The sequence below is a fragment of the Lissotriton vulgaris genome, chromosome 11 (assembly GCF_964263255.1).
Source record: "Lissotriton vulgaris chromosome 11, aLisVul1.2, whole genome shotgun sequence".
NCBI lineage: Eukaryota > Metazoa > Chordata > Amphibia > Caudata > Salamandridae > Lissotriton > Lissotriton vulgaris.
In genome coordinates, this window is record NC_141699.1 from 53670912 (window position 1) to 53698200 (window position 27289).

At 45.6% G+C, this 27289-nt stretch overlaps 1 protein-coding gene across 1 annotated transcript in view; it reads right to left on the minus strand.

Annotated features, from left to right (window-relative positions):
• Positions 1 to 27289, minus strand: part of LOC147678945 (glycine N-acyltransferase-like) — a 238623-nt gene that overhangs the window by 112945 nt on the left and 98389 nt on the right. The window contains exon 4 of the mRNA XM_086942442.1: positions 11534 to 11714. Coding sequence (XP_086798568.1) covers positions 11534 to 11714 — 181 coding nt within the window. The remainder of the gene's footprint in view (positions 1 to 11533; positions 11715 to 27289) is intronic.

A 27289-nucleotide genomic window follows, 5' to 3' on the forward strand; every position in this document is an offset into this window, starting at 1 on the left:
TAGCATTATTTGAGTTACTTCTTTATGAAGCATCATTTTGTCATGAGCAAGAGCTCGTCTTGATGGTATGCAAGCCGATAAGCACATAGAACATAAAGCAGGGCCACATTGAATACATAAGCATACACAAAACAGTATCCCCACAATGATACATAAAATCGTTAGCAATTTCCAACCCCAAGTGGTAAGCATTGACCAGAACCACCCTGAAAGAGTCCAAGTTCCATTGTCCGGGTGTATTTCAGCAGCTATCTTATGCAATTTTGAAATGGCATCATAAACAGATGGTGAGTTGTCAGGTACATATACACAACAGCTGCTTCCGATAATTCTACATGCCCCCCCACGGTCAGCTAGAACCACATCTAGAACCATTCGGTTCTGGAGCGTAACAATCCTAGAAATCTGAAGTTCTTCGGTAATATTCCCTAATGCAATAGCAGTATCATTTGCTACAGCCTCAACAACACGGGTCAGTCGTCGTATCTTTTGACTATTCAAAGCAGCCCCAACAAAGGAAAACAGTCCCAAATTGAAGTCCACATACTGTTGCAAAGCAGTGTCCGTCTGGTCGATGTCGTCCAGAACAACAGCACGTTTAACACGATTCAGCACGAAGTCATGATAAAGAATATAGTCATTATGATACATTGGTGGGGCAATAAATACAGGGGGCAATACAAAAGATACATAGCAAGTGCCTAACCATCCCAACGGGAGCTGATGATAACCCTTCGTTCCACAAATTAAATACGTATTACGAGATGCTACAAACGATATGCCATTTGGGCTGTCAAACGTGAGTGTAGTATTGCATTCGCTTTTCCCAACCGATATTGTACCTTTATTGCGTATACACAAATCAGCTTTAGTGGAAATAACATTAATAACATGTGAGCTAGAGACATTAATGTTACGTTGGTTGCTGTAAACACGTGGGGCAGACACGTTATCGGGGCGGTACTCCTCCCATTCAAATCGAGTACCCTCAGCTTGTGGATACCCATCCCGGTCATGGTAACAAATTTTATTCAAACCGAAAAGCACCCCCCCTTTTGTTGGCCATCTCAAAGTGAAGAGGAGAGTATACCAGGCATTGCAAGATCCATTGTGTGAGAACGGGAGTGGAATGAGTGGAGTGCCCCCTTTCTTCTGGTGCCCGGGCAACATCCCACACACCCAACAAGTAGACGTGTTTGTCATGTTATGTGTATGATGCAGGATCTGAATAAAGCTATTGTTCAAATAAGTCTGTCGGTGCCGTTCTTCATGATAAGGCAAAGTGAAGTGAAAATGTTCAAATGGAGCCGGGGTAGTCGGCAGCAAATGTACACGTGCAGGCACCACAAGTTCAACTACCCAAGCTATCACTGCTATTACCACAATCGTCAAGACAAAAAGGTTGGCACCAAGTATTCGTTTGTCCCGTGATGCAGAAGACGCCATAGTTCAATTATTTTTCAAAGTCTTAAATAGTTCGAAAAGTTCACAAAGTCTCAAATGTACATGTGTGTGTATTACACCTAAAAAAGAAAAATACGGTGCTGAGCTCCGAGGTAGCCGTTGTTTTCTTCTCCGGGGTCAAGACAGGTGTCGCTACTCTTGGCAGAACTGATCCCCCCCCCTTGAAATTCCCGGCTTCCGTTTCACAAACCCCAGAGCGGTAACCAACCAGTCTCGAAAACCAAAAGAAATCTTCCTATCGTGGCCGCAGATTATAGCGCTCTCGTCCAGAAACAGTGTGGTCCGGGAAGGCTCCCTCAACTTCGGCCGATGTCACAGCTGGGCTCTTTTCTTTCTCCAGAATCTCTTGGAAGTCGGTCAACACAGCAGGATTCACCAGATCAGGAGAGACACGACGGCAGTGTGTTGAATGTATCCACTGCTTCCTATTGGTCACTCGTACAGCTGTTCGAGTCGCCAGGAGGACCTGCTCGGGGCCTCGCCACCTCGGATCCAAGCTGTTCGCCCTCTCAAATGATTTAATCATAACGTGGTCACCAGGGCGAAGATCATGGCCCTCTCCAGTAGAGGTGTCAGGGAGCGCTTCTCGAACCTGTTGATGAATAGAAAGCAAATCATTTGTTAATCGTGCCAAATAATCGTTCATCATTATACAAGGCACATCATGTATCAATCGCGGCTTAGGCACCCCCCAAATATTCATAGGCCTTCCAAACACCACTTCATATGTGTGAGGCCTGTTCGAGAGTGGGGCACTGATCTAAGAGAGAGCAATGCTAGCGGTAAGGCATCCGGCCATTTTAATGACGTGGACGCCACAATCTTAGCCAGTTTTAGTTTCAACGTGGCATCATACCGCTCGACAAGACCTGCTGACTGAGGGTGGAACACAGCATGAAACTTCTGCTGAATCCCCAAGCCTTTCAACACATACTCCACGATTTTCCCGACAAAATGAGGCCCATTATCGCTCCACAAAAATTTGCAAACTCCAAATCGAGGGAAATACTCCTTGAGCAAAACCTTAGCTGTCGTCAAAGCTGTATTATCTTTCGTGGGGAAGGCCTCAACCCATTTGCTAAAAGCACACACCACCACTAAGACATACTTAAGGTTATTGCAGCGCTCAAGCTGGATGTAATCCATTTGAATGTACCTCGAATGGTGCAGAAGGTGGAACAAACCCTCCTTTCGGAGTATGGGTCCCCTTTGCAGGATTGTGCTGCAAACATATCAGGCAGGTCTGCACTACTCTCTTGGCGGTATTAGCAATCTCGGGATGCTCCCAAACTCGTGTTAACAGTCAAGTGATTGCAAGAACCCCCACGTGCGCCAACCCATGTGTCATCTGGACCATCACTTGCAAGTAAGCTGCAGGCAATTTCCATTTCTCCATGTCCTTGCTTCTCCAACACCCTTCATCATCTAGCACCCCATCTGCTGCCCATGCCACAAGTTCTGATTCAGTAGCTGATTTCTGAATATCTAATATCTCCGCTCTAGCATCATTCCATCGCTCAGCTTGGGATTTTGTCACGTACATGGGGGAGTCAGTTCGGGACATAGCCGTTTGTCTCGCTATGCTGTCCGCAAAGGCATTTCCCTGACCCACTTCATCGGTGATCTTTTTATGGGCGCTACATCTTATTATCGCTACTTTCTTTGGACAAAGCAACGCATTTAGGAGATCACACACCAGTTCTCCGTGCATAATGTGTACTCCATGAGAAGTCAAAAACCCACGTTCTCTCCAGAGTAGCCCGAAGTCATGTGCTACTCGGAAGGCGTACCGGCTGTCTGTGTATATGTTCACACATAGGCCAGCACTCTGTTCGCAGGCTCTTGTCAAAGCTATCAGCTCTGCTGCTTGAGCCGATTTCTGTGGTATTCTAGCTGTTTCCACCACTGTCTTAAGTGTCGTGATCGCATAGGCTGCGGAAGTCGTGCCATCTGGCAGCCTCAAACACGATCCATCAACCCACAGTTCCCCATCCACATCTGGAAGTGGCATATCCTGTAAGTCAACACGACCCTTTGTCTGTTCCTCGGTCAGGAAAACACAGTCATGATGTTTTTCTTCCTGACCCTCCTCAACCGGATAGGGCAATAAAGTGGCAGGGTTCAGGGTAGCACATCTTTTCAGTGTGATATGTGGCGCCAACAGTGTAAGCTCATATCCTGTTAACCGTGCACTCGTGAGATATTGGGTCTTTGTTTGATTTAGCAGGGCATCTACTGCGTGGGGAACTAGCACCAACAATTTGTGCGATAACACTATTCCCTCACTCTGCCGTATAGCTACTGCTGTTGCTGCAACTGCTCGAAAACACCCAGGTAACCCTCGTGCTACAGGATCAAGAATGGCTGAAAAATACGCACATGGCCTCTGCTTATCCCCGTGTGTCTGCACTAACACTGATAACGCGCACCCATCTTTCTCGTGCACGTACAACGTGAAAATCTTCGTGTAATCTGGTGTACCTAATACGGGGGCAGAGCAAAGGGCCTGTCTCAATTGTTCAAAAGCATTTTGACATTCATCTGTCCATTCAAGGGGCATTGGCGTAGCTTTGGACAGTAACGCTAGCAAGGGTTTTATAATGTGCGAAAACCCCATGATCCACTGCCTACAAAAGGACGTTAACCCTATGAAGGCGCGTACATCTCTCTGTGTGCGGGGGACTGGTGTATCTAAAATCACCTGAATTCGATCTGATGTTAATGCACGCCCCTCCTTAGACAAAAGATGACTGAGGTAGGTCACCTTGGGTCTACAGTATTGTAGCTTTTTCTTAGAAACCTTGTGATTATTCTGTGCCAGAAAAGAAAGCAGCGCAATCGTTCTCTCCTCACATTGTGCATAAGAATCAGCAGCAAGCAGAAGGTCATCCACATATTGGATAAGGACAACCCCCGACTGTAACTCAAAAGAATCAAGCTGTCTTTTCAAAGCCTGGCTGTAGATACTCGGGCTCTCAGTGTAACCTTGAGGAACACGACAAAATCTATACGATTTATTATTTAACGTGAAGCCAAACAGATATCTGCTATCAGGATGGACAGGGTTGGAAAAGAAAGCATTTTTCAAGTCAATTACACTAAAGGTCGTTGCCGTTGGTGGTACCAGTGTAAGCAAGGTCGTAATGTCGGACACCACCGGGTATTGGGGAATGACAATTTTGTTAATTTCTCTCAAGTCAATAATAAACCGATAGACTTTGTCGTCAGTATCTCTCTTAAGGATCGGAAGAATAGGGCTGTTACAGACATTATAAGGAACCTCTTCCACCACTCCTGCAGTTATCAAATCTTGAACAATATGAGTCAGGGCAATTTCACCTTCCCTTGAAATCTTATACTGTGGCACCCGTGGCAGAGAGGCCCCCTCCCTAACAGTAATATGAATAGGTGGAATACGCATCTCCCCCACATCCGTGTCTGAGGTCGCCCATAACGTGTGCGGGAGAGAGGCCAAAGCTGGAATGTCTAGTATAGTATAAAACCTGTTTGGGTCAGGATAATTGTCATTCAGGATGACTCGCACTCCCTCAGGAGCGCACCGTATCGTTGCTCGAAAATATTTAAGCAAATCAATGCCCAGGATATTATCTGGTGTATAGGGCGATAGCAAAAATTGACCAAAACAAAAAAATTTGTCAAGACAGAGTGCAAGGGGTTTTGACAATGGGCTAGGGGAGGGTGTGCCATCGAACCCTACACATGTTATCATTTCGCCAGACAGGGGAGCCCTCGGAACCAATTTTTTTGACAAAGCGCTACGAGTAGCTCCGGTGTCGACTAGAAATTGATCAGTAGAACCCAAAATGCCCGCTGTTACATATGGACCCTCCTGATCTACCGGCACTTCAATTGGTTCCGTACCCCATCCTACGCAGTCCTATGCATGCACATAATCCTGGTGCTCCACATTCTCACTCTCTGATATTGGTTTCGTCTATCAAAAGTATTTCGTTCATCCTGGCCACGGCCCCTCTCCTCAGCCCTTCCACGATCACCTCCACCACCTCTCGCCCCCGTATAACCGCCCCGCGACCTACCGCCTCCTCGACCACGCTGGCTACGTTGTTCAAGAAGTACCGGACAATCTTCAGCCCAATGCCCAAACTCTTGACAATAAGCACATTGATCCTCCGCTATATCCGTACGTCCATACGACGTTTTGCCTCCACCTCGTCTACCTCTTTCATTCCCTCTACCCTGTGTTCCACGAACCTGTGCCAACATCACCTTCATTTTCAATTCTTTTGCTTTTTTATCAACACTTTCTTTAGCCTCCAACTCCTGCCGCTCATAATACTGAGCCATAGTCAACAAAGACGCAGGGGTCGCCGTGGCCCAGGAACTTTCACTCGATTTCAATCGCTTTGCAATCTCCGGCAGGAGATTAGCCACATACTTATCTACAAACAAATGCCGACCTGTATCATCTGTTAAAGATTGACCACTGTAATCATGAAACGCCTCTTCGAAGCGTGTAAAGAAATCTGAAACCGTTTCATCTGGCTTTTGTTTGCACGAGGCTAACATAGTCCAATCGATCTTTTTAGAAGGTACGAGCATTTTTAATTTATTTAAAATAGCCGTTGGGAGGTCTAAAATCAACTGGCAAGGCTTACATGCCGGTTCCCTATCTAAATCAGCTGCATTTATTTCTTTCCATGTTCCCCCAAGTATTGTTTCATCATTATTTTTACGAATTTGTCTCCACATGTCAGGCGGAAGTATTAACCCAAAAAACAGATCTATGTCAACAAGAGTCATCACGCAAGACGAAATAGCCCCTTCCACCCCTTCATAGAACGCTGCCGGATTTTTACGAAGGTCAGGTAAAGAATTTTTCAACGCCATAACATCCGCTCTATTCCAAGGCGTATACACCCAGTTATATATAAAGTACCCCTTCGCATCCTTTGACATTTTATCATCATCTGTACCTTCCCCTTTTGGTGGAACATACAAAGGTGCGGCTTCACGCATAGGCATAACATGCAGCGCAGAACTCTTATCTGAACCCCGGAGAGAACACTCCTTAGATTGCCCACTAGACTCCGGCCCGGACTCCTTATTCTTTTTCCGCTCGTCCCGCAATCTGGCAGTCTCATCTCGCAGCTGGATCAGTTGCTTGTAAAAGGCATCGACATCTGCAAAATCAAATAAACCTTTATCCAAATTCTCACGATGAACTGACACAGCCTTAGGTTCTAGTGTATCTGAAAATTGACGATATGCGGTAACAACTTCATTTGCCAAAGTAGCCAAAAAATACAGTAATTCTTGTTCTGTCCAATTACCCCTTTCAGTAACAATTTCAGACTGAGAAACAAAATTCGTATTCACTCTACGAGCCCAACTACGTAAATGTGCGGATCTCTCCGCAGAAAACCTGACACCAGATACACCCTTCTTTCCCGGCTTATCCTGTCCTTCGTCATCCGATTCTGCAGTTGGAGCCGTAGGCGAAACGTACGGAGGCGGTGATCGATCTAGCAATGAAAAATCATCAATTTCATTATTAAGGACAGGATAAAGCGGTCGACGAATAGGGAATTGACCAGTCGTTTGCAATTTACGTTCCCGTTCCTCCCTCTCTTTCTTTTCCTGAGCCTCCTTTTCCTCAAGCTGTAAAGCCTTATCTCGAGCAGCCTTACGCTGCTCTTTGTCCGCCAAGGCAACTTCACGTTTCATTCGCTCACGCACCGCTTTCTCCCACATTCGTACACAATCAAACATATTTTGTCTAGACCTTCGTTGAAACAAACATTGCTCCACAAACTGTACTTTACGCAAATCGAACGACCCATGTAGAGGCCATTGCAATTCAGGATCCGATTTAGTGTACTTATTCCATAATTTACTGTACATTATAGGGGGAAGGCCAAATTTGATATACATTTCCCTATTTGGTGTTCCTTCTGGGGGAGCCGGCTGTGCTTCCGCTAACCAAATTGTGGTACCATTTCCAAGACAGCACATCCCTCGGAGTGTGCTTAAAACAGGCATGTTCAAAAAGTATCACAAAAGCGCGATACCGTATAAAATGGCACTTACAGTACTTCACACAATCGTGCCGCTCAAAGGGAAAAAAACAAAATTAGAGAAACATCTCTACATGCCTGCCTATGTGAAGTGCACTACACATATAGATTCAAAGTTCACAAATTCACAAATGTTAGCTAACTCAAATCAAAGTCATAGATCATAGAACTTCGGCAAGCGTCCGAGGACTACCTTACCGATCACAAATCATAGAACTTCAGTAAACGTCCGCAGACTACCTTACCGATCACAAATCTTACCCAAAGCCTCAAAGGTCCAGGTTCCAACTGCCAAGGTCTTTTAATCAAATCAGCCAAACTGGACTTTATCCAGCAACGCAGACGATCGAAAACTCAGTCGGAGACCGGCACCACCTGGAAGGTCAGATCAGAAGGAAAGGAAGAAACACCGCGGGTGCCAAGACTCGGGTCACTCGGTGGCAGCGTACGCGTCCATGACGAGTTTCCAAACCTTCGTCACGACCCTTCCTTCGGGCATCCGAGTCGCCGATGAGTCCCTTCGTGGTCGCCAATTTGTAGTATCGGGTTCCCAAGGCCTACATGCTTCGAAGATAACGCACTTACATTGAAAGAACTGTTGGCACGGAAACTGAAAAATTCAAAGAACAAGTTTATTAAGACCCCATGGGGTGGTGGTACATTCCTACAGCACCCTTCGGTAATGCAAGAAGTATCACACCAAACATCGGTGTGACTCGCTCTTTTATACAATTTGCAGGTAATAAAACAATAGGCGGTACAAAGTTACAAAGCGTTATGTACATATATGGTCATTTTTGGAACACAGCCAGCTCATTGGAGGGGTTACAACTCCGCTGGTCAGTTTGGCGGCACATTCCTGAGGGGTGACTGGTCAGTGGGGACTGCGCATGTACAGGCTTAACCAGTACTAAAAATAGCCTGTTGCTGGGCAAACTCGAGTGGTCAGTGGCACGGACAACGGACTAAAGGGCACGCTGGCCATGAGGCCGCTTATGATCTAAGATGGCCGCCGTAACACACAAAATGGCGTTTCCGAGTATAGCCAAGTTAAGCGGGAAAACGTGTAGCACAGCTAAGCGCTAACTCGGCCATTGTCAAATTATGACAGCACTACCCCCAAACCACCTAGCACTTCATGCTACAGCTGAAAAAAGGTCTCAGAGAGCCAATGGACCAACGCCCTCAAAATCTCATGCCCTCATGCCACAACTAAACTCGGAAATGCAGTAAAGAACTTCTCTGCCTGGATCACAGACTGTGCTGACAGAGTTGCCCCACCACATGACTGTGCCAGAGCTTTGCTCCTGATATCTTCCTAGAAGAGAAGCTTTGCTAATGAGCTTCTGCTGATATGCACTTGGGATGGGGCATTTTCTTCATTCTTTTTCAACTAACTGAGTAGCCACTGTAGAAGCTGTCAATTTGACAGACAAGTCATGTCATTAATAAGAGGTAGACCTGGTAGGCTCCTCATACTTTGGCAGATTGTGTAGCTTTTCGAGCACACTTCACTATTGCATGTACACTTTTTTGGGGCAAATTAACTTGCTGTCACAACAAAGCGTCTTCTCAGAGAGCAAGTTTAGTCTTTTTTTTCTTCGTACGCTGTCCTAAAGAGGCCCAAATAGAGGGGCTGAAACTCATCAACTATGTTCTGGATCGGAGAAGTTCGGCAAAATGAAATAAAGAAAATATACATAAGTTAAGGATACACATTACTACTGATTAAGGGGCTTACATGTCCCCTATCTGTACTCTTCTATAGGACTATCTACTTTATGAACTACTTTTCTTGATTATTCTTTTGCAGCCAAGTTGACAAATGGTACGTTTGAAGAGAAATTGAGGATTATTTCATGTGATCTGATGTGATCTGATATGTTCTCTGATGCTTAGTTTCCTATTTTTTGTAGTAAATGTGAAATATTATTTTTGGGAATGTTGTCGTGCTCTAATCTAGGACCCCGATCAATATTGTGACCTTATGCCCCTATACGGCTATAATCCATTCATACCCCTATAATGGCATAAACGATCAGAGCCATATTTCAGAAACTCGCCTCTGCAGCTCATTACAGTACATGACACAGCAGAAGCCACTATCTTAGATTCCTAGATTACACTCCGAGTTCTTCAACAAGATAAAACCCAGCAACCTGGGAAAGCCCCGCTTGCTATGTTTTGATTAGTAATAGAACTCTAATGAGCACTGAAAGGACGATCACTTCCTAGTGACATCTTTATTTACGTCTTATGTCCAAAAACCTACGTCAAACAAGGCACCTTTCAGGTATAAATATTACCAACGTTGCCTTAAGCAAGCGCAATGGTGTGGTAAATACAGGAGCCGAACAGCTGTCCCTTGCAGAGCCCAGCAGATGCAAGCAGCCCAAGGACGCTGCCCCTCCTCCTCCTTGACGTGCTGAGAGAGACGCTGTCTTTTCTCCTGCCGAGAAAATCCAGCTCCGGCGTTTACAGCCTACTCTTGCGAGTGACTGGGATATCGAGTCCTGGAAGGAGATACCAGACCTCCAACATTCTATTCCAGAGGTATGGTGTTGACTAAACCCTTAGAGAGAATTCTTGAAGCAAATCCTTGGCAAAAAAACAACTTAACTTAAACTGCTACTTACTCCCTCCCAAGTATTAGGCTTAGGTCAGGTACACTGGGGTAGGCGTAGTTAGAAGCATCAGTTGAGTACGTTAGCTAAATGTATATATGAATGTATATATTTTATTCATTTTAACCATTGTATGGCTAAGAAACCATATCAATGCTTTTACAGTATTATTTCGCAATCCTCCTTTTACTGTACGCACTTTTTATAATAACAAGTCTTGCAATTGTGGCAATTAATTTCTCTTGCATGAGAAGAAAGGCTGTTCAATAAATAATACCTTTTATTGAAAACGCCCGTCTCTCTATTCTATTCTCTGCATCTTGGTGAAAGTAATCTGCACAACTGACTGAGTAAAATAACTTTCACACGACTCTAGAGATTGACTCTTATTCTAAGGAGCAAGGTTGTCATGTTTATGCGGTTGTTGGAAAACTGAATCCCTTCTTGTCTGTGCCAGGGAAGTTGATCACTTCCTATTCAGTCAAGAAAGTTTCCAGTGACCTCTGAGCTAGTTGCTACAAACCCAATTAAGTTTAGCATAGTCAGTAGAGATCTGGAAGACCGCACTTCTACGTCTACACTGCTGTTTATGTTATTCCAATGCGCAGGGCCTATAGGGAAAATAGGAACTACACTACAATGTTTTTGTCTTTGAATGTTTCTTTGACTATGCCTGTTTGCGATATATAAAACAGTCTACAATGAAGGGAATTGATGCTTGCTTGGGCTTTTGAATTAATAAAAGACAAATGGTGGTATGGTAACATACCAGTATAGAGATTCATCAATATTTTATCTAAGTTTCATTTTATGTGGGTCAATTCCCACACATTCATTTGCTTAGATGCCTTGGACAGAGTTGCCCCAGCATACCCACTAATCTAAAGAGGTCCTCCAAGCAAGCCAGTTGGTGCACTACTGAATTAGGAACCATGAAACTCATTTACAAACAACCATAAGGAGATGGTGAATGAGCACTACACAGGCCCCACTTACAGAAGAGATGCCAATTCAAGATGCCAATCCACATCTTCATGACCCTCCACAACCAGGGACAATCTTACTTCAGCAACCGACTAAACTTCCACCTTCCCTCCAGACACCTGCACTCTGACTCGCCCACACCCCCTGTATCTACTGCAGCAACAGTATAGGATGTTCCTAATCCTACCTCACTGCAAAGTCCTGGAACAACCTCCTACTTCACCTCTGGCCCTAGTCCACCCTGTTGGAATTCCGAAAAGGACTCTAGACCTAGCTGTTCGACGGAGCACCACTCCCAGCACCTGGATACCCTCATGCGTGATTAACCGCGCTTTACAAATCCAAATTGAGATTGATTGATGTGGCATTTTCACCTATTGTGCCTTGTTGTCATAATCTACTTACCTAGCTTTGAGGTGACTGCTGGTTTGGGCAGATGAAATTAATTCCAGGTTCACATTTGAACTCTTCGGACAAACTGCTAGATGAATATCCCTGACAAACAGGAGATCTTGCTTTCTTTCCACCTGCAACCCTTTAAATCCAGAAATGCTCATGATCACATTATCTATGTAAGGCTGCAGACCTACAGAGAAATAATAAGGACACTGAAATGTAGAAAATCATTCATGTGTATTAATAAAGTTAAAGCCTTTCAAAAATAATGTCATGGCATTGTACCAGAAATATATTACACCAATATCACAAAATTAAATCCTAGGAAGTATAGCTCCCTTTGCTCAAAAACAGCAAGCACAGCAAAACCTACAATGCTCATATTTATCAAATGTTTTGTATTGCCCTTTCTCCACACAAGGGGGAGCATGGGTGATGATTTATGAAATGAAATAAACATTTAATTTGTACCACAAACTACTACCCAGAGGTTTCTAGGTGCCCAAGCTCTGATATCGGGGAAAAAGAAAGAGCTGGTTGAATGTCTTACTTATTGAACAGCCTAGTTTTTATCTGTTTACGGATGGAAAGAAGATCAGATGTTTTCTTAAGAGCAAGTGGCAGAGAAGTACAGAGCCTGGCTGTACGAGCTACAACACTTTCCCCGCACCCCCAAGAACCTAGTCTGAGCTCGACTGCATGGCTTGATAAATCTACAGTAACGCAAGCCAGTGCAAATCTGTAGCAGGTGGAGTGTTTGTGTTCAACAAATTTAAGAAGGATCTAGGTCGGTACTCCATGGAGAAACATCTATCCATGTACCTCTGACAATTATTCACCTCCTGAATATGGACTTAAAGTCAAGAGATATGGTTCGAACTACTCTACCTTAGGAAGCAATGACTTTTCAAGCAATTCACATTCAGGAGCGAATACTGAACAACCACGGAGGATGAGAGGATGTAACAACAGGTCATATTTGAGAGGGGGTCAGGGTGGCCCTCCACAAGCACAATGGTGGACCCCTGTGCTTTCTGAATGTTCCATTCCAACCACCTACGCTTCCATTTCAGCCTCAACCCCAGTTATTCACAAACCCGCCTTTTTTAGGTGTTAGCCGGGGACCCTGCAGAAACCCCCAAACCCAAGTACATTAGAGTCTGCCACCCTCTCCAAGGTCTACACGGTCCATGAAGAAACTCACCTCACAACCAGGGAGCAGAAATCAGACAACTTAGTTCTCAACTTGAGTGATCAGATACTCACCCCTGATGAACTGGCAGGACTCAATAGAGGCCTTGGATTCGTACAAACTTTTGCTGACGACTCATTCGTCTGCGCCCGTCCGCGCCTGGCCCGTGCCTAGCGCCGGTCCCCCTGTCAATTCGCCATAAAGATATGCTGGACTAGAACTCAGCTCCCTGAGTTTAGACAAGGTACTTGCACTCCTACTGCCTGCTGCTGTCCTCTCAGCCTAGAGGGCCTTCCTTTCAAATGCGCACGCTGCGTGTTCACTCTCACCCCATGGTGGAATCGCCTCCCCCAGCCCTTGAAGTTTGCTAAAGGCCAGAGCTACCCTCAGATGATAAAGGCTGCTCTAATTAATTGCCGCTCCCTTCCTCGGCACGCTAGCGAGATATGGTTGTCACTCGATATTCATGCCTGGGACTTCCTATTTCTCACGGAGACTTGGATCAAAGATACGTCAAAACCTGATATACACTTAGCCATTCCCTCAGGGTACCAATCGCGATAACGCTAAGACTGGGGGTGGTATAGCCCTCATTCTAAAATCACATCTTAATTTGACTGTCAAGAAACTAACCAATATTGGGCTTATTGAAGCCATGTATTTTACGATCTTGGACTCGGCTACCACTAAATTGGCTGGTATTTTAGTATATAACCCTCCCAATGCTTTACCATCATCATTAGCCACTTTGCTGAACGTGAAAGCCGACTTTTCCCTTAGACATTCTCACTTTACGGTGCTAGGAGATTTTAACTTACATGTTGATAATTCCTCCTGTCCACAAGTGTCTCATTTAATCGAGACCATGCAAGGACTAACGTTGTCCCAATTACTTCAGGGCCCGACCCACATAGCAGGTCATACTCTTGACTTGATATTCACAAATCATCCTGGTATCACGACCCTCCCCTCACTTCCCCTTACCTGGTCGGATCATTTCCTTCTTCCTTTTGATCTTACTATCCCCTCACTGCCCCTACCCTCAACTGTGAATAGGGAAATAGGGAGAAAATGGCATAAAGTCACTTGTGATGCCATTGATCCTCACTTCTCCTATCAGTTTGAACCTCTTTTTAAGGATCTCAACAAAAAAGTGGTGAAATACAATTCCGCTCTCTTAGCTGCTATTGATGGTATCTCCCCATCAAATCCTATCACCTCTACTAGATCTAGGCCCTCTGCCCCTTGGTTCTCCCCCGCGTTGCGAGAGGAAAAAATCCGCTGTAAACAGTTGGAACGCAAATGGCGGCAGACATATGATTCTGAGTCTAAAGTAATTTATAAGACTGCCCTGAACAAATTTCAAATATTAAAACGGTCCACTATGAGAGACTTTTATACCCAGCAAATCAAGAATGCTGAGAATTCTACCAGAATCCTTTTTAAGATAGTGAAGGACTTTGTTAACCCTCCCGCTATGATGGCTCAGAGTTCTCCTAGCCGGGCTCTTTGCAATGGGCTATCAGACTTTTTTCAGGATAAAATTACTAAATTTTCCTCCTCATTCAAACTGGTTCTGGCCTCCCCTTCGAACGGTGACACTGATTCTCAGAAAGTTTCATTGAATTCCTTCAAAGAGCTTACTCCTGAGATTGCCACTAATCTACTTATTCAATGCAAATCAGGATCGCAACTTGATCCAGCTCCTGCTAAGGTGATGGGCAATCTTGCCCCTATATTGATCAGCCCTCTCCTTTCCATTTGGAATTCCTCGTTACGTTCGGGTCAATTCCCCACGCCATGGAAACAGGCAATGCTAGTCCCGATCTTGAAAAAAACGGATGCGGATCCCTCACAATTCTGTAACTACCGTCCGATTTCTCTTCTCCCGAAGCCAGCAAAAATCCTGGAAAAGGCGGCCCAGAAACAATTGGCAGACTATCTAGAATCCAACCAATTGCTACATGACTCGCAATCTGGATTTTGAACCGGCTATAGTACCGAAACTGCACTTTTACAGGTATTGGAGACTATTCGGGAGTTTGTGGATGGGGGCGAGGAGGCCATGTTGGTTCTCCTCGACCTATCCACCGCTTTCGATACTGTATCTCATGAAATATTACTGGACCGTCTAGGGCAGTCGGGAATCGGAGGTACTGTGCTGACTTGGATTAGATCTTTCCTCACAGGTCGGTCTCAGAAGGTCTTTCTCCGACCTTTTGAATCAGAGGGTAAACCTCTTCTTTGCGGAGTGCCTCAGGTCTCTGCTCTGAGCCCTCTATTTTTCAACGTCTATCTGGGCCCGTTGGCTACAGTGGTGGAATCTTGGGGGGTCAGAGTGATCTCCTATGCTGATGATACTCAGCTTGTGTTTTCATTTGGAGATCACTCTGACAGCTGTTTTACCAATTTTCGCCACTGCCTCAGCAATATCTGCTCCTGGATGTCCTCGAACCACCTTGTATTGAACACAGACAAAACTTAGGTATTATTTTTTAATCAGAAAACTGCGCTGCCTGCTATTCAGTGGTGGCCAACTGTACAGAATCCCCCTCCGGTTCCAGTCCAGACAGCTCGAAATTTGGGCTTCCAATTTGATAACGCACTGTCCTGAAAATCTCAAATCAATAAGGTCACATCAGCCTGCTTTCGCAAACTACGCATGATCAGGAAGATTTTCCCTTACCTCCCTCTGGATTCCCGTAAGACCATTGTTCATGCCCTGATCAATTCGCATTTAGATTATGCCAACAGTCTCTATGCGGGCGCTCCCCTCTACCAAATTGAGCGCCTACAAATAGTACAAAATGCCGCTGCGAGACCGATTGGCAATATTCCGTTCCGCCACTCGGTTGCTCTATACCGGAAAAAACTGCACTGGCTCCCCATTGCCCGCCGCATCCAGTTTAAAGCTTTGATTCTGGCCTTCCGTGCCCTTAACTGGTTAGGCCCTGGATATTTGAGAAAAAGACTTAAACTATCCCAATCTGTCAGATCTCTGAGATCGAACAGCCTACGCCTCCTGGTGGTACCCAGATTTCGTCGTGCCAGGAGTGGGGGCAGAGCGTTTGGTGTAGTCACAGCAAAACTTTGGAACAGCCTCCCACTGGATCTGAGGTTCATTGAGTCGGAGTCTCTGTTCCGAAGCAAATTGAAACTTGGCTGTTCACCATCTCTTAAGCAGCTTCTTTCTCTCTAGCCTGTAATCTGTAGCGCCAGGACACCCCCGACGAGGGTAGCTGTGCGCTTTATAAGCTTCTTAAATAAATAAATAAATAAATCCAACAAGAATTGGCTCAATTTATTAGCAAAATCAGGCTTCATTTTTTCTTCAAGGATAAACCGAATGATACACAGGAGGAAGGCACGATCAATAGTGGTTTCAAGGACCGCTCCATGTTCTACCAACCCCCCATTTGGTTCCAGCACAAGTCTTCACATTTGAAAAGGCGATATTGAGTGAATACTCTACGCGATACGCAATACCAAGACACCTTTTCATGATCTTCCTAAGAGGAAACAACATGCTTTGAACCAACTGCCAAATGACAAAACTATACGATCAAACCAGTGGATAAAGGCAGAGCCATTGTCATTATGGATACTGTAACCTATTGCACAGAGTGCCTACGCCAACTGGAAGATAGACGCTTTTATCGTCCTCTAAAGATGGATACCACTAAAAGGCTCACCGCTGATATTGAGTTTGATCGATGAGGCCAAAACAAATGACTAGATTACACCCAAAGAGGCAGCTATCCTGACCATCACCTATCAGATCACCCTGTACTTTTATGTATTACCCCAAGATACATAAGGTACAGAGGACCCCACCAGGAAGACCAATTATTTCCAGAATTGGTTCCCTCTTTGAACATTTACCCACCTTTATGGATCATGCTCTTCACCCCATTGTGGGAGAGATGACGAGAGGATTCCAAGGATCTCTTAAGATTGCTGGTAGACACTCCATTTGACATCACCCGAGACTACTTAGTCTCATTTGATGTAGAGTCGCTTTACACCTGCATCCCCCAACATGAGACACTAACAGCAGTAAAATTATTCCTGGAGAACTGGGATTTAGACTCCATCTCACCGGTCAATTTCATTATGGAATATGCCAGAATTTCCATGAAGGAGAACTTTTTCAAATTGGAGGACACCTTGTTCCTCAGAACGTCAAGAATACCCAGGGGCAGTGTTTTTGCATCCAGCCTGGCGAACTTGTATGTCCACATCTTTGAGCAAGAACATGTCCTTACTGACCACAATCAGTTTAGACACCAGATATTGCTCTGAAAATGTTACTTCAATGATGTGTTTGTCATGTGGCGAATCGACCATACAACAATCCGTGAATTCCACACCTGGTTGAACACAAGGTATGTTTACCTGAAGTTCACCTACAAATTCAGTAACAACTGCCTTCCGTACCTTGATGTATGCATCTTTCCCACAGAAAATGGATTGGGTACTGAACTTTATAAAAAACCTAGGGCTCCTAATTCTCTTTTGCCTTTCAGTAGCCATCATCCCAAATTATTGCGGGATATTTTGCCCTATGGGCAATTCCTCTGGGTCACAAGGAATTGCTCCTCCAAAGAGAAGTTCACAGTACACGCAAATAATATTTCTGTTCAACTAAAGGAGAAACAGTATCCAGCCAAACTGGTGAAACAATCTCTAAAGAAGGCTGCCAATAACAACCGGGAAGTCCTCGTCCAAATAGCCCCCACCCCAAAGAACATACTTCAAGGATCACTTGTGTACATATCTTTTGCCCCCAAACTAATCAAATCCAAAAGAGTATTGGAAGCAACTGGAACATTCTGAACATTGGAATTGTATCAATTCCCCCACCTATGTTCGCCTTCAATAGAAGCACCTACCTGATAGACAAACTGGTCCACCCCAGAACAAAAACCATGAAGAAGCCACCCCAAGACACACTGTGGATTTTACTGGCCATACAGGGACATTTTCCCTGTGGTACATGCGCTGCATGTCCTCAAAGTGCCCACACCATAAGATTTGCCATCGGGACGGACAGACCATGGATACTTCAACGATATACTAATTGCAACAGTGAGAAGTTTATCTACTTAGTGACATGCCCCTGCAAACCCCGTTATGTAGGGATGACTACCTGGAAGGTGAAAACAAGATTCTTGGATCACAAGAGTATCTCGCTGTAGGAAACAGGCGACTAAGCTTACTAATCCCTTTCTGCTAGAGATGCACGCACCGGACAAACTATCCTGGACTGTCTTAGAGCAGCGTTACATCCCACCACATGTTACAGATATAGCTCTGTATCTGTTCATCAAAGAACAATGCTGGGTACATAAACTCAAGATGGATGTGTCTGGCCTAAACAATGATATCCCTTGGACTCCTCTGTATGCAGGGATATATTGCTGGTATAACTGTTATCACTACATCATTTAAGATCAAATCCAACGAATCGAATACCTTCTAGTCCTACTGGCTGTTAACGGAGATTTAGATATGCCATTAATCCTTACGTGACATGAATACCAATTTTTTCTGAATCAAAACACCTTCAGTATAGGAAAGTTGAGTAGTTCTCTTGTGCAATCTTGCGCGTTTTTAAGAGAGACTTTTTCTTCTGCTTGGTAGTACTAAATTTCCCATCATCCTTGAAGCACTGAGCAGTTCTCTTGCGCTTCCAAGAACGACTTTTTACTCCCAGAATGCACTGAGCAACCTGTAGTTTATATCTGTTTCAAGGTTGAGCTTGTAGCAGTGCGCATGCGATTCGCTGGCGAGACTTTTGTAAGGGGCTTTACAAAGCTTACAATACTCTTGTGCGTGTGGTTTGTTTTCGCCATAGTCTATTGTGCTTTCCGTGTGTCTTTCTAAGAAAGACAGCATGCAATTGGGCAAAGGCGTGAGCTTGTCCCACCTTTGCTCTGCCCACGGCCAATTGCTTGTGGTTACCTGCACTGGCCAACTCTGTTTTCCATTCTCGTGCACAAATGTGTGCGCTATAATGCAAAACAAATGTCTTGATGTGTCACGCACGCGCGCACCACTTGTGTTCTTGTTTTTATATATCTCTTCCTACAACACATCTCCCATTTCTGCGCTCTGTGCATGTTATGTGTTACCAAGTATAATTACTCTTATTTGAGTGGCCTCAAAAGGATAAAGTCTGAGTTGACCTTGCTGCACGGCTTGGAAGAATAGGCAGAGCTTTGAGTAGAAACGTGGGACGAGCAGGTTGCGAGGAAGCACTATCAGGCTCTGCCTGAAGCCGAATGTTTTCCCATACTTCGAAGCTCAAACGTGCTGAACTCTGGGCACATCTGGAAATATCCTTTTGTGACAAACAGAGGCACACCTGAAAGTGTGTGCTCTGTTACGAACTTAAAGTACACATAGAAATGTCACATGTTCAGTGGTGTCAATGTTCAGTGTTGCAGGGAGGGGGCAGGGCTTGAGTTGACAGATTGCACCGCTCAGTAAACACGCCCCCTGGTGCTTTCGCTGGGGGGAACTAATTCCCCTTGAATACTGAGGGTCCCTGGGGGCCAACTAGCCCATCAGGAACTTCCAGTATGCATCAGGGGGCTGTGTTGCAGAGACATGTAAAGAGGCCACGCCCCTTAATGCACCTCTCTAAAACGCAGCCTCTGGCACATACTAGAGGTTTCTGGTGGGCTAGTTGGCCCCCAGGGTCCCCCCATATTCAAGGGGATTTAATCCTCCAACTTACAACGCGCCACGGGGCCTGTTTGCACAGTGGTGAAGGTAGGGGGCGGGGCTCGAGGTGATGTGTGTGCAAACACGCCCTGGGCACGTTTTAAGTTGGGGAGTTAATTCTTCTTCAATCCATAGATCCCCTAGGGGCCAACTAGCCCACCAGGTACCCCCAGTAAGCACCACGGAGCTGCGTTGTAGAGTGTTGTAAAAAGGGGCGTGGCCTCTGAACACCTCTCTGGAACGCAGCTCTCTGGCACATACTGGAGGTACCCGGTGGGCTAATTGGTCCACAGGGGACCTCAGGAATGAAGAGGAATTAATTCTCTAACTTAAAACGCGCCACATGGCGTTTGTAGACATGTCACCTCAGCTCACGCCCCCTTCCTTAATCAGTGTGCAAACGCGACCCTTGGTGCGTTTTTATAGTTGGGGAATTATTTATCTTTAAATACTGAGGGTCCCTGAGGGCCAAATATCCCAACAGGTATCTCCAGTATGCACCAGGGAGCTGCGTTGCAGACAGGTGTTCAGAGGCCACGCCCCTTTTTACACCTCTCTGCAACGCAGCTCTGTGGTGCTTACTGGAGGTACCTAGTGGGCTAGTTTGACCCTAGGGATCCTTAGGATTGAAGGGGACTTAATCTCTCAACTTAGAACGGGTACATGGCTTGTTTAGACAGTGGTGAAGGAAGGGGACGGGGCCCGACGTGATGTGTGCAAACACGCCCTGTGGAGCATTTTAAGCTGGGGAAAAAATTCCACTTCAAACCTAAGGGACCATAGGGGCCAAGTAGTCCACCAGGTGCTTCTAGGAAGCGCCACTGTGCTGCGTTACAGAGAGGTGGTGCATGCCGTGCCCCTTTTTACATCTCTCTGCTTCCCAGCTCTGTGGCGCTTACTGGATGTAATACGAATTCCGATTTACTCACCTGTTATCAGGAGAGACCTCAGTGCTGCATCTTTGAGCCCACTACTGATCCTGAAAAGTAATTCTAACCATACTTACAGTAACTTGAATTTTCGTCCATAGGCTAATATTGGCTGGTTTCACTTGGAAATTCTTCTATATGTGGAGTTTTGGAACTTTACAAAATTCCTCTAAAATCAGCCAAACTACGAATTCAGATTCACTCACCTGTTATCAGGAGAGACCTCAGTGCTGCATCTTTCAGCCCACTACTGATCCTGAAAAGTAATTCTAACCATACTTACAGTAACTTGGATTTCCTTCCATAGGCTAACATTGACTGGTTTCACTTGGAAATTCTTTAAGTGTGCAGTTTTGGAATATATATATTTGTTTCCTTTAATATCTACTAACTACTGAATTGATTTACACCATTGAAAAAAAAGGCACGACTTTGACCCAAGGGCTACCTTTTTGCCAAATTTGGCGTAATTCCGTTCAACAGTTAGGGCTGTAGCTGCGACTAAAGGTTCCTACGGCAAATCGCATGGGGAAAACACGTTTTGGCACCCCCTTTTTCGCGGCCCCCGCTTGACGAATCGCCCTGATACTTTCAGGATAGGAGTGGACTGGAGCTGGGCAAAAGTTTTTAAATTTCGCGAAGATTCATCAACCGGCACAAAAGTTATTGGGAATAGAATGTTGCGGATTTCCTATGGAAAACAGGTCCTAACTATAAATACCAACTGGCGACAGCCAGTAGGTAATACATACATATATATATATATATATATATATATATATATATATATATATATATTATTGGGAATAGAATGTTCCGGATTTCCTATGGAAAATAGGTCCTAACTATAAATACCTACGGGCACCCGCCAGTAGGTAATATATATATATTGGCCACTCACTGCCTGCTCATCCACGGGATTCGGATATTCTTTGCTGTTGGGGCATTTTCACGGAGTTGCTGAAGCGCGGCCACTGCTCCACGGGCGTGCCGCTGAACTTATCACCACCGCTGCGGGACTGCGAGGCTAGGACTCCCACTCCTGCAGCCTCTTCCCGCAGCGGCTACGCCCTCCCGCCTATCACCAGCATAAACTTTCGCGGCACCCGCTTCGCGGGCGCCACTCACTGCCTGCTCATCCACGGGATTCGGATATTCTTTGCTGTTGGGGCATTTTCACGGTGTTGCTGAAGCGCGGCTCCCGCTCCACGGGCGTGCCGCTGAACTTATCACCACCGCTGCGGGACTGCGAGGCTAGGACTCACACACCTGCAGTCTCTTCCCGCAGCGGCTACGCCCTTCCGCCTACGGACTATTTACCCAGACCACTCACTTCGCGACGCGGGACGCGCTCAAGACGGAGCACGGGGCGAAGCCCGGGCAAAGGGTGGGCCGTTTGAGGCCGTTAGAGAACGGGAGAGACCAGGACCGGGCAACCCCCCCTGGTCTATCTTCGAGGATGTCCACAAGGGAAACAAGGAGTAAAACCGCGTTGTCAACAACGGGAGAAGTTAAAGGTACTTTGGACAATTACTTTGTTAAAGCGGGGTCTTTACTGATTGATGAGATTACTATATTAGAGAGGCGCATATCGCAGGAAATAGACTGGGTGAGGAGATCTTCTATGGGCCCCCTGGCACAGGCTAAGACCCCAGATACAAGACATGAGCATATTAACACTCAGTACACTAATGGGGGAAGCTGCGATATTGATAATACACCGAACCTAGATCTGATCAATTCTACATTGGAAACTAGCACAAATGACCCAAGTGATCTTGGTGGCCTGAGTTTATTAAATCTCCCACGGGCCCAAGCCCACGCTGCCCACCCAATCGGCCAACTCCACTGGAATGCTCTTCTGTTGCGGGCAACACCGCCGGTGGAGATGGCAAGGTATCACAGGGCGCGAGAGAAGGAGCAATCCCAAAACAGAAAAAAGGGCCCAAAGGAATGGGGGAAGGAAGACAAAGACTCAGAAATCCAACTCTACCCAGGAGGCTGACGGTCCTGCGTTGAGTATAATGGGGTCTTCAACTACTGATAGACAAGAGGACTTACCCATTGAGAGTAGACATTACATGTAGATAATACAGAACACGTAAACCAGGACGCCTCTGAGATGCAAGAGGAAGACATCACCCTGGCTGACATAGGAACTCTGTTGAGGACCCTATTGAGTCCATTGGAAGCTCGTCTAATTAAGATAGAAGCGAGGCTAGTAAATATCAAAAAATCTACAGTGCAACTAGCCGATAGCCTGAAAGTTAATACCAAGGCTGATGGAAATGGTGAAAAGGGGGGGAACGAGCCTAAGAATAAAAAGGGCACTTTGGTTATCGACAAGGCAACCAATAGTGTAGCGCCCCCGGCCCGACAGGCAAAATCAACCTTCACCAAAAATACTTGCACCAAAAATACTTCCATCCAGGACAGAGCTAACATATCTATTCCCAAGGAGCCCCCAGCGCGACCTCCACATGCATCCCCGACACGATCAAAGCTCACGCAGTCAAAGGACAATTCCTCTGTTGCCAATCAACCCCGGGAAGTAGTAGCATTAACTGACGAGGTACCAGCTAAAGCTAATAAGGAAAGGGTAGTTAACTTGCCCCCGGAGGTAAGACCCTACACAGTAATCTTAGCAGGGGTTCCAGAGCTAAAAGCAATTTTTAAAGAATCCACCACCTCTTTAAAGAACAAGGTGGTAAGTTGGCTGTCCATCTATAGACCACTCCCACAAGGTGTTACGAGTGAGGTTTTGATGGTAAGAAGGGTCACTTGGGTGGGTAACACTAGGAAATCCATCAAGGGAGACTGCGTTCTGGTTAGTTTCAGAGATCCGAGGACCGTTTCCCACATCTGTGGCTGGTCTTCGGACAAACAAGAGATTAACATCCAGCCCTTACCCCTCTCTTTCTTCTACCCGCCACTGAAACATGTATGGGAGGAACAGAGATGGGATGGCTTACAGGAGAAGGTGAGTGGGTGGGAACCAAGAGCTAGAGGAGATTTTATCCATCCAAGAACCAACTACCGATCATATGCCACATCGAATTATGGGGAGGACGGATGGGACACTTGTTATGGGAGGGGGGGTGACTGGAGAGGTAGAGAGAGAGGGGATTGTCGCCGCCCTAGAGCCCACCACCCCACACTCTTCCCCTTGTCAAATAGGTATTCTTGCTTAGACATGGTGGATTGACATTATAGCAGTGGTGATAGTAACCAGTATTTTTACTCAGGGGAGGACATGGAATTAGACATCACATCCCCTAGTCACACCACTGTTTCGATGACAGAGTCTGGCCACTCCGAAGCTATAGTGCATAGCTCGGAAGACAACCCGGCAAATGCTGACCAGCCTCTGCCCACTGAAATATCACCAGGAGAAGCAAAGGGATACTTGGGCAAAAAAATAATGCCACAGGGAAGCCGGATTGACATTGATCCCCCTATCATTACAGCTTTTATCCCAGGTACCCCGTACCTGAAATTAATATCATGGAATGTGGCTGGCCTGGGTAGCAAGGTTGAATTACAGGAATGGATTGCTTTTATCAATTCAAAAGGTATATGCCTATTGCAAGAAACCTGGGCAAGGGACGAGTACTCTTGCCAGGGTTTCACTGTATTTTTTATTCCAGCAAAATGGGGGGGGAAAGGGTCGCCCTTCAGACGGCCTTGTAACTTTGGTGGCTACGCATCTGGGTTGTCAAGCCACCCGTCTTCCCCTCCATTCAGAAGACATACTAGCAGTATTACTAGAATGGCCAAACTCCCTTAGATTGGCTATAATAAATGTATATTCGAGGCCCGTAAACATAGGACTAGAATCATGCACCATCAGGGAACTGTCAAATTTTCTGAATGAAATTCCTAAGGGGACTGCATACGTGGTAGGAGGGGATCTAAATTCTCACTTTGAGCCTCTAGCAGGCCTCTTGGATGGATCCTCTCTTGAAGAGGACGCAAGGTGGTCAGTACCTCCAACGGTGGCTCCGTCGGCTAGAGCATGGACACCCCTTGCCTTACAGATTACCGCTCTGACTCTTAAATATGGTGTTAGAGCGTGATTATACCTTTAATAGACCAGGCAGGGAGTCTAGATTGGATTATGTTTTAGTAAAACTGTCTTCGTGGCAGCATATTATTGATTTTAAAGTAATAGATAGAACGGACAGCGACCATAATGCCCTTGAGCTGGTCTACGCCCTCCCTGGCAAGGAGGGTTCGGACCAATCCACGAGAGCGACTAATGCAGGGCTCTCGCTTGAAAACAATAGAAAAAGAATAAGGTGGGAAAAATTTGTGTCTGGTAGAGAGAATATTCCCAAACTTTACTCTAGACTTATTCCTATATTGGAAAAAATGGGTGTTTTACCATTATTTACTCCGAGGGCTACCCCTTTACTGTAGAGGAAGTACGAGTGGCTATCGCACGTTTATCGTCAGGTAAGGCTCCAGGGTTAGATGGTCTCCCTGGTGACCTTTTCAAACAAGAGCCTGACGTCTGGGCCCCATACTTGCTGACAATATTTAATGCCATCTTAAAAGGCATGGAGGTTCCTAGTACTTGGCTGGGGGCAGAGGTAGTCACGATATTTAAGAAGGGTTCGCCTCTGCTCCCAGCCAACTACAGGCCCATTAGCCTAATAGACGTCTCCCCAAAAATTTTTGGTAGGCTCATTCTGGATCGTCTCCAGAGTTGGCTTGAGGAGACTACTAATCTGAGCCCTTACCAGGCGGGATTCAGGAGGGGGGTGTCCACAATCGATCAGATATTCCGCCTGAATCGTATTTACTGGAGATCTGCGCTAATCGAGCGTGGCAGCTTGTACACAGTTTTTGTGGACTTGCGAGCCGCCTTCGACTTGGTGCCAAGATCCAGGTTATGGAATGTCTTGGCAGACCTAGGTGTCCCATTGGATATTCTAGCTATTCTGATGAAGTTGCATCGGAATAACTTTGCCCGTGTCAGATGTGGTAAAAATGGTAAACTAACTGAAAGATTCCCCGTTGACAGAGGGGTGAGACAGGGCTGTGTGCTTGCACCGACCCTGTTCTGCCTCTTTGTGAACGGGGTAATCGCCCATCTGACCGGGATTAATGATATTGACGCCCCCAAACTGAACGGCTTCAGGGTGCCCGCAATTATGTTTGCGGATGACACCCTGCTGTTGTCCAAATCTCCCATGGGAATACAACGCGTACTGGATGGGTTTCTGGAATTTTGTTCAGGGAGGGGTCTTGAGATGAATGTTACTAAAACAAAATATATGATCTTAAACCCCACCCCATCATCACGTCCCAATCCCTCCCTGGGTTCAGCGCGGCTGGAGAGGGTATCTACATTTGAGTACCTGGGAGTAACCCTTAACGAGCACATGACCTGGGGCACACAACAGGTCAGGGCAAACATGAAATTGGTCCAGATAACGGGTGGAATGTCTAGGATGGCGAATACATCACCTTATCGCCCACTTGGCCCTGTTATCCAGATCTACAAATCCCAGGCAAGGGGGGCAGTTATCTATGGGGCCGAGCTGTGGGGCCACACCTCTGCTAAAAACTTAATAAACACAGAAAATAAATTCATCAGGCAGTTGGTAGCTCTCCCACCAAGCACCCCGTTAATCCCATTGAGAATGGATTTGGGTATTAGGCCAATTGTAGACGAACTGGGTCTAAAACCACTAACTTTTTGGCGGAGTTTATGGAGCAGCCAAGATCTTACCAACTACAGAACGGAGCTCCAGGAGTTTTTAACGCTACCGAAAGTCTCTAACATCCCATGGCTCGGATACATAAAAAGTTCTAGTGAGAGCCTGAACTTATTAGAACTTTGGACTGACCCGGCTAACGCAATTGTCAGGATCTCTCGCAAAGCACTGTCAAAGGCGTATTACGACCAAAAGCTGGCCAACACTTTGGGAACAGTGCCTGAGGGATCTTTAACGAATTTATTTATCCAAAGCAAAGACCTGTACCGAATGGAATGTGTTCTGGATGGCATAACTCCTGTGCTGACCAGAAAGTTATTTTTGCAATGAAGATATGGCACACTCCCTCTCAGATCATTCACTAGCTCATGGACTTCCTCCCCGACCACTGAGCACTGCCCGGCATGTGCCCACCCCAAAGAAAATGATCTACATGCGGTCTTTTTTTGCAAAGCCTACAGAAGAATTAGGAGATTTTGGTTAATTCCCCTTCTAAAAAATCTGGGAGCTGAACTGAAGCGTCTCCCCCAGTTGTGTCCGCAGTGGCAAAGTACCTTACAGCCATGTGGTTTATTCGCAACCGTCTCTTGAAAGCAGAACTTGCTTTTCATACAACCTAGTTTTATCATGAATCCATGTATCTTAATGTGATGACGAATTGACTAATGTGTAATTGTATATTTTATATGAATGCTCTTTTATGATTTTACTGTCTGCATATCTTTGATGATCGCTAGATCGAAATAAAGATTGGAAATGAATGAAATATATATATTACCTACTGGCGTCTGCCAGTAGGTATTTATAGTTAGGACGTATTTTCCATAGGAAATCCGCAACATTCTATTCCCAATAACTTTTGTGCCGGTTGATGAATCTTCCCGAAATTTTAAAACTTTTGCCCAGCTCCGTTCCGCACCTATCCTATAAGTCTCGGGGCGATTCGTCAAGCGGGGGCCGAGAAAAAGGGATTTCGGCAGATCCCTGCCTTGATCACATGACAACAATGTCGTGAGACACACCCCTATTTAAAGTGACTGTGCATAATTAAACATAGAAAAAATACTTGTCATTTTTCCTGATATTTCTGTTCAAATGTTGTTTAAAAGATGCCACTTGTTGTATACTTGTAAGATACAGATAAAATGCCGGTAAAATGTACGTAAAATACATTTACAATTCTGTTATATTC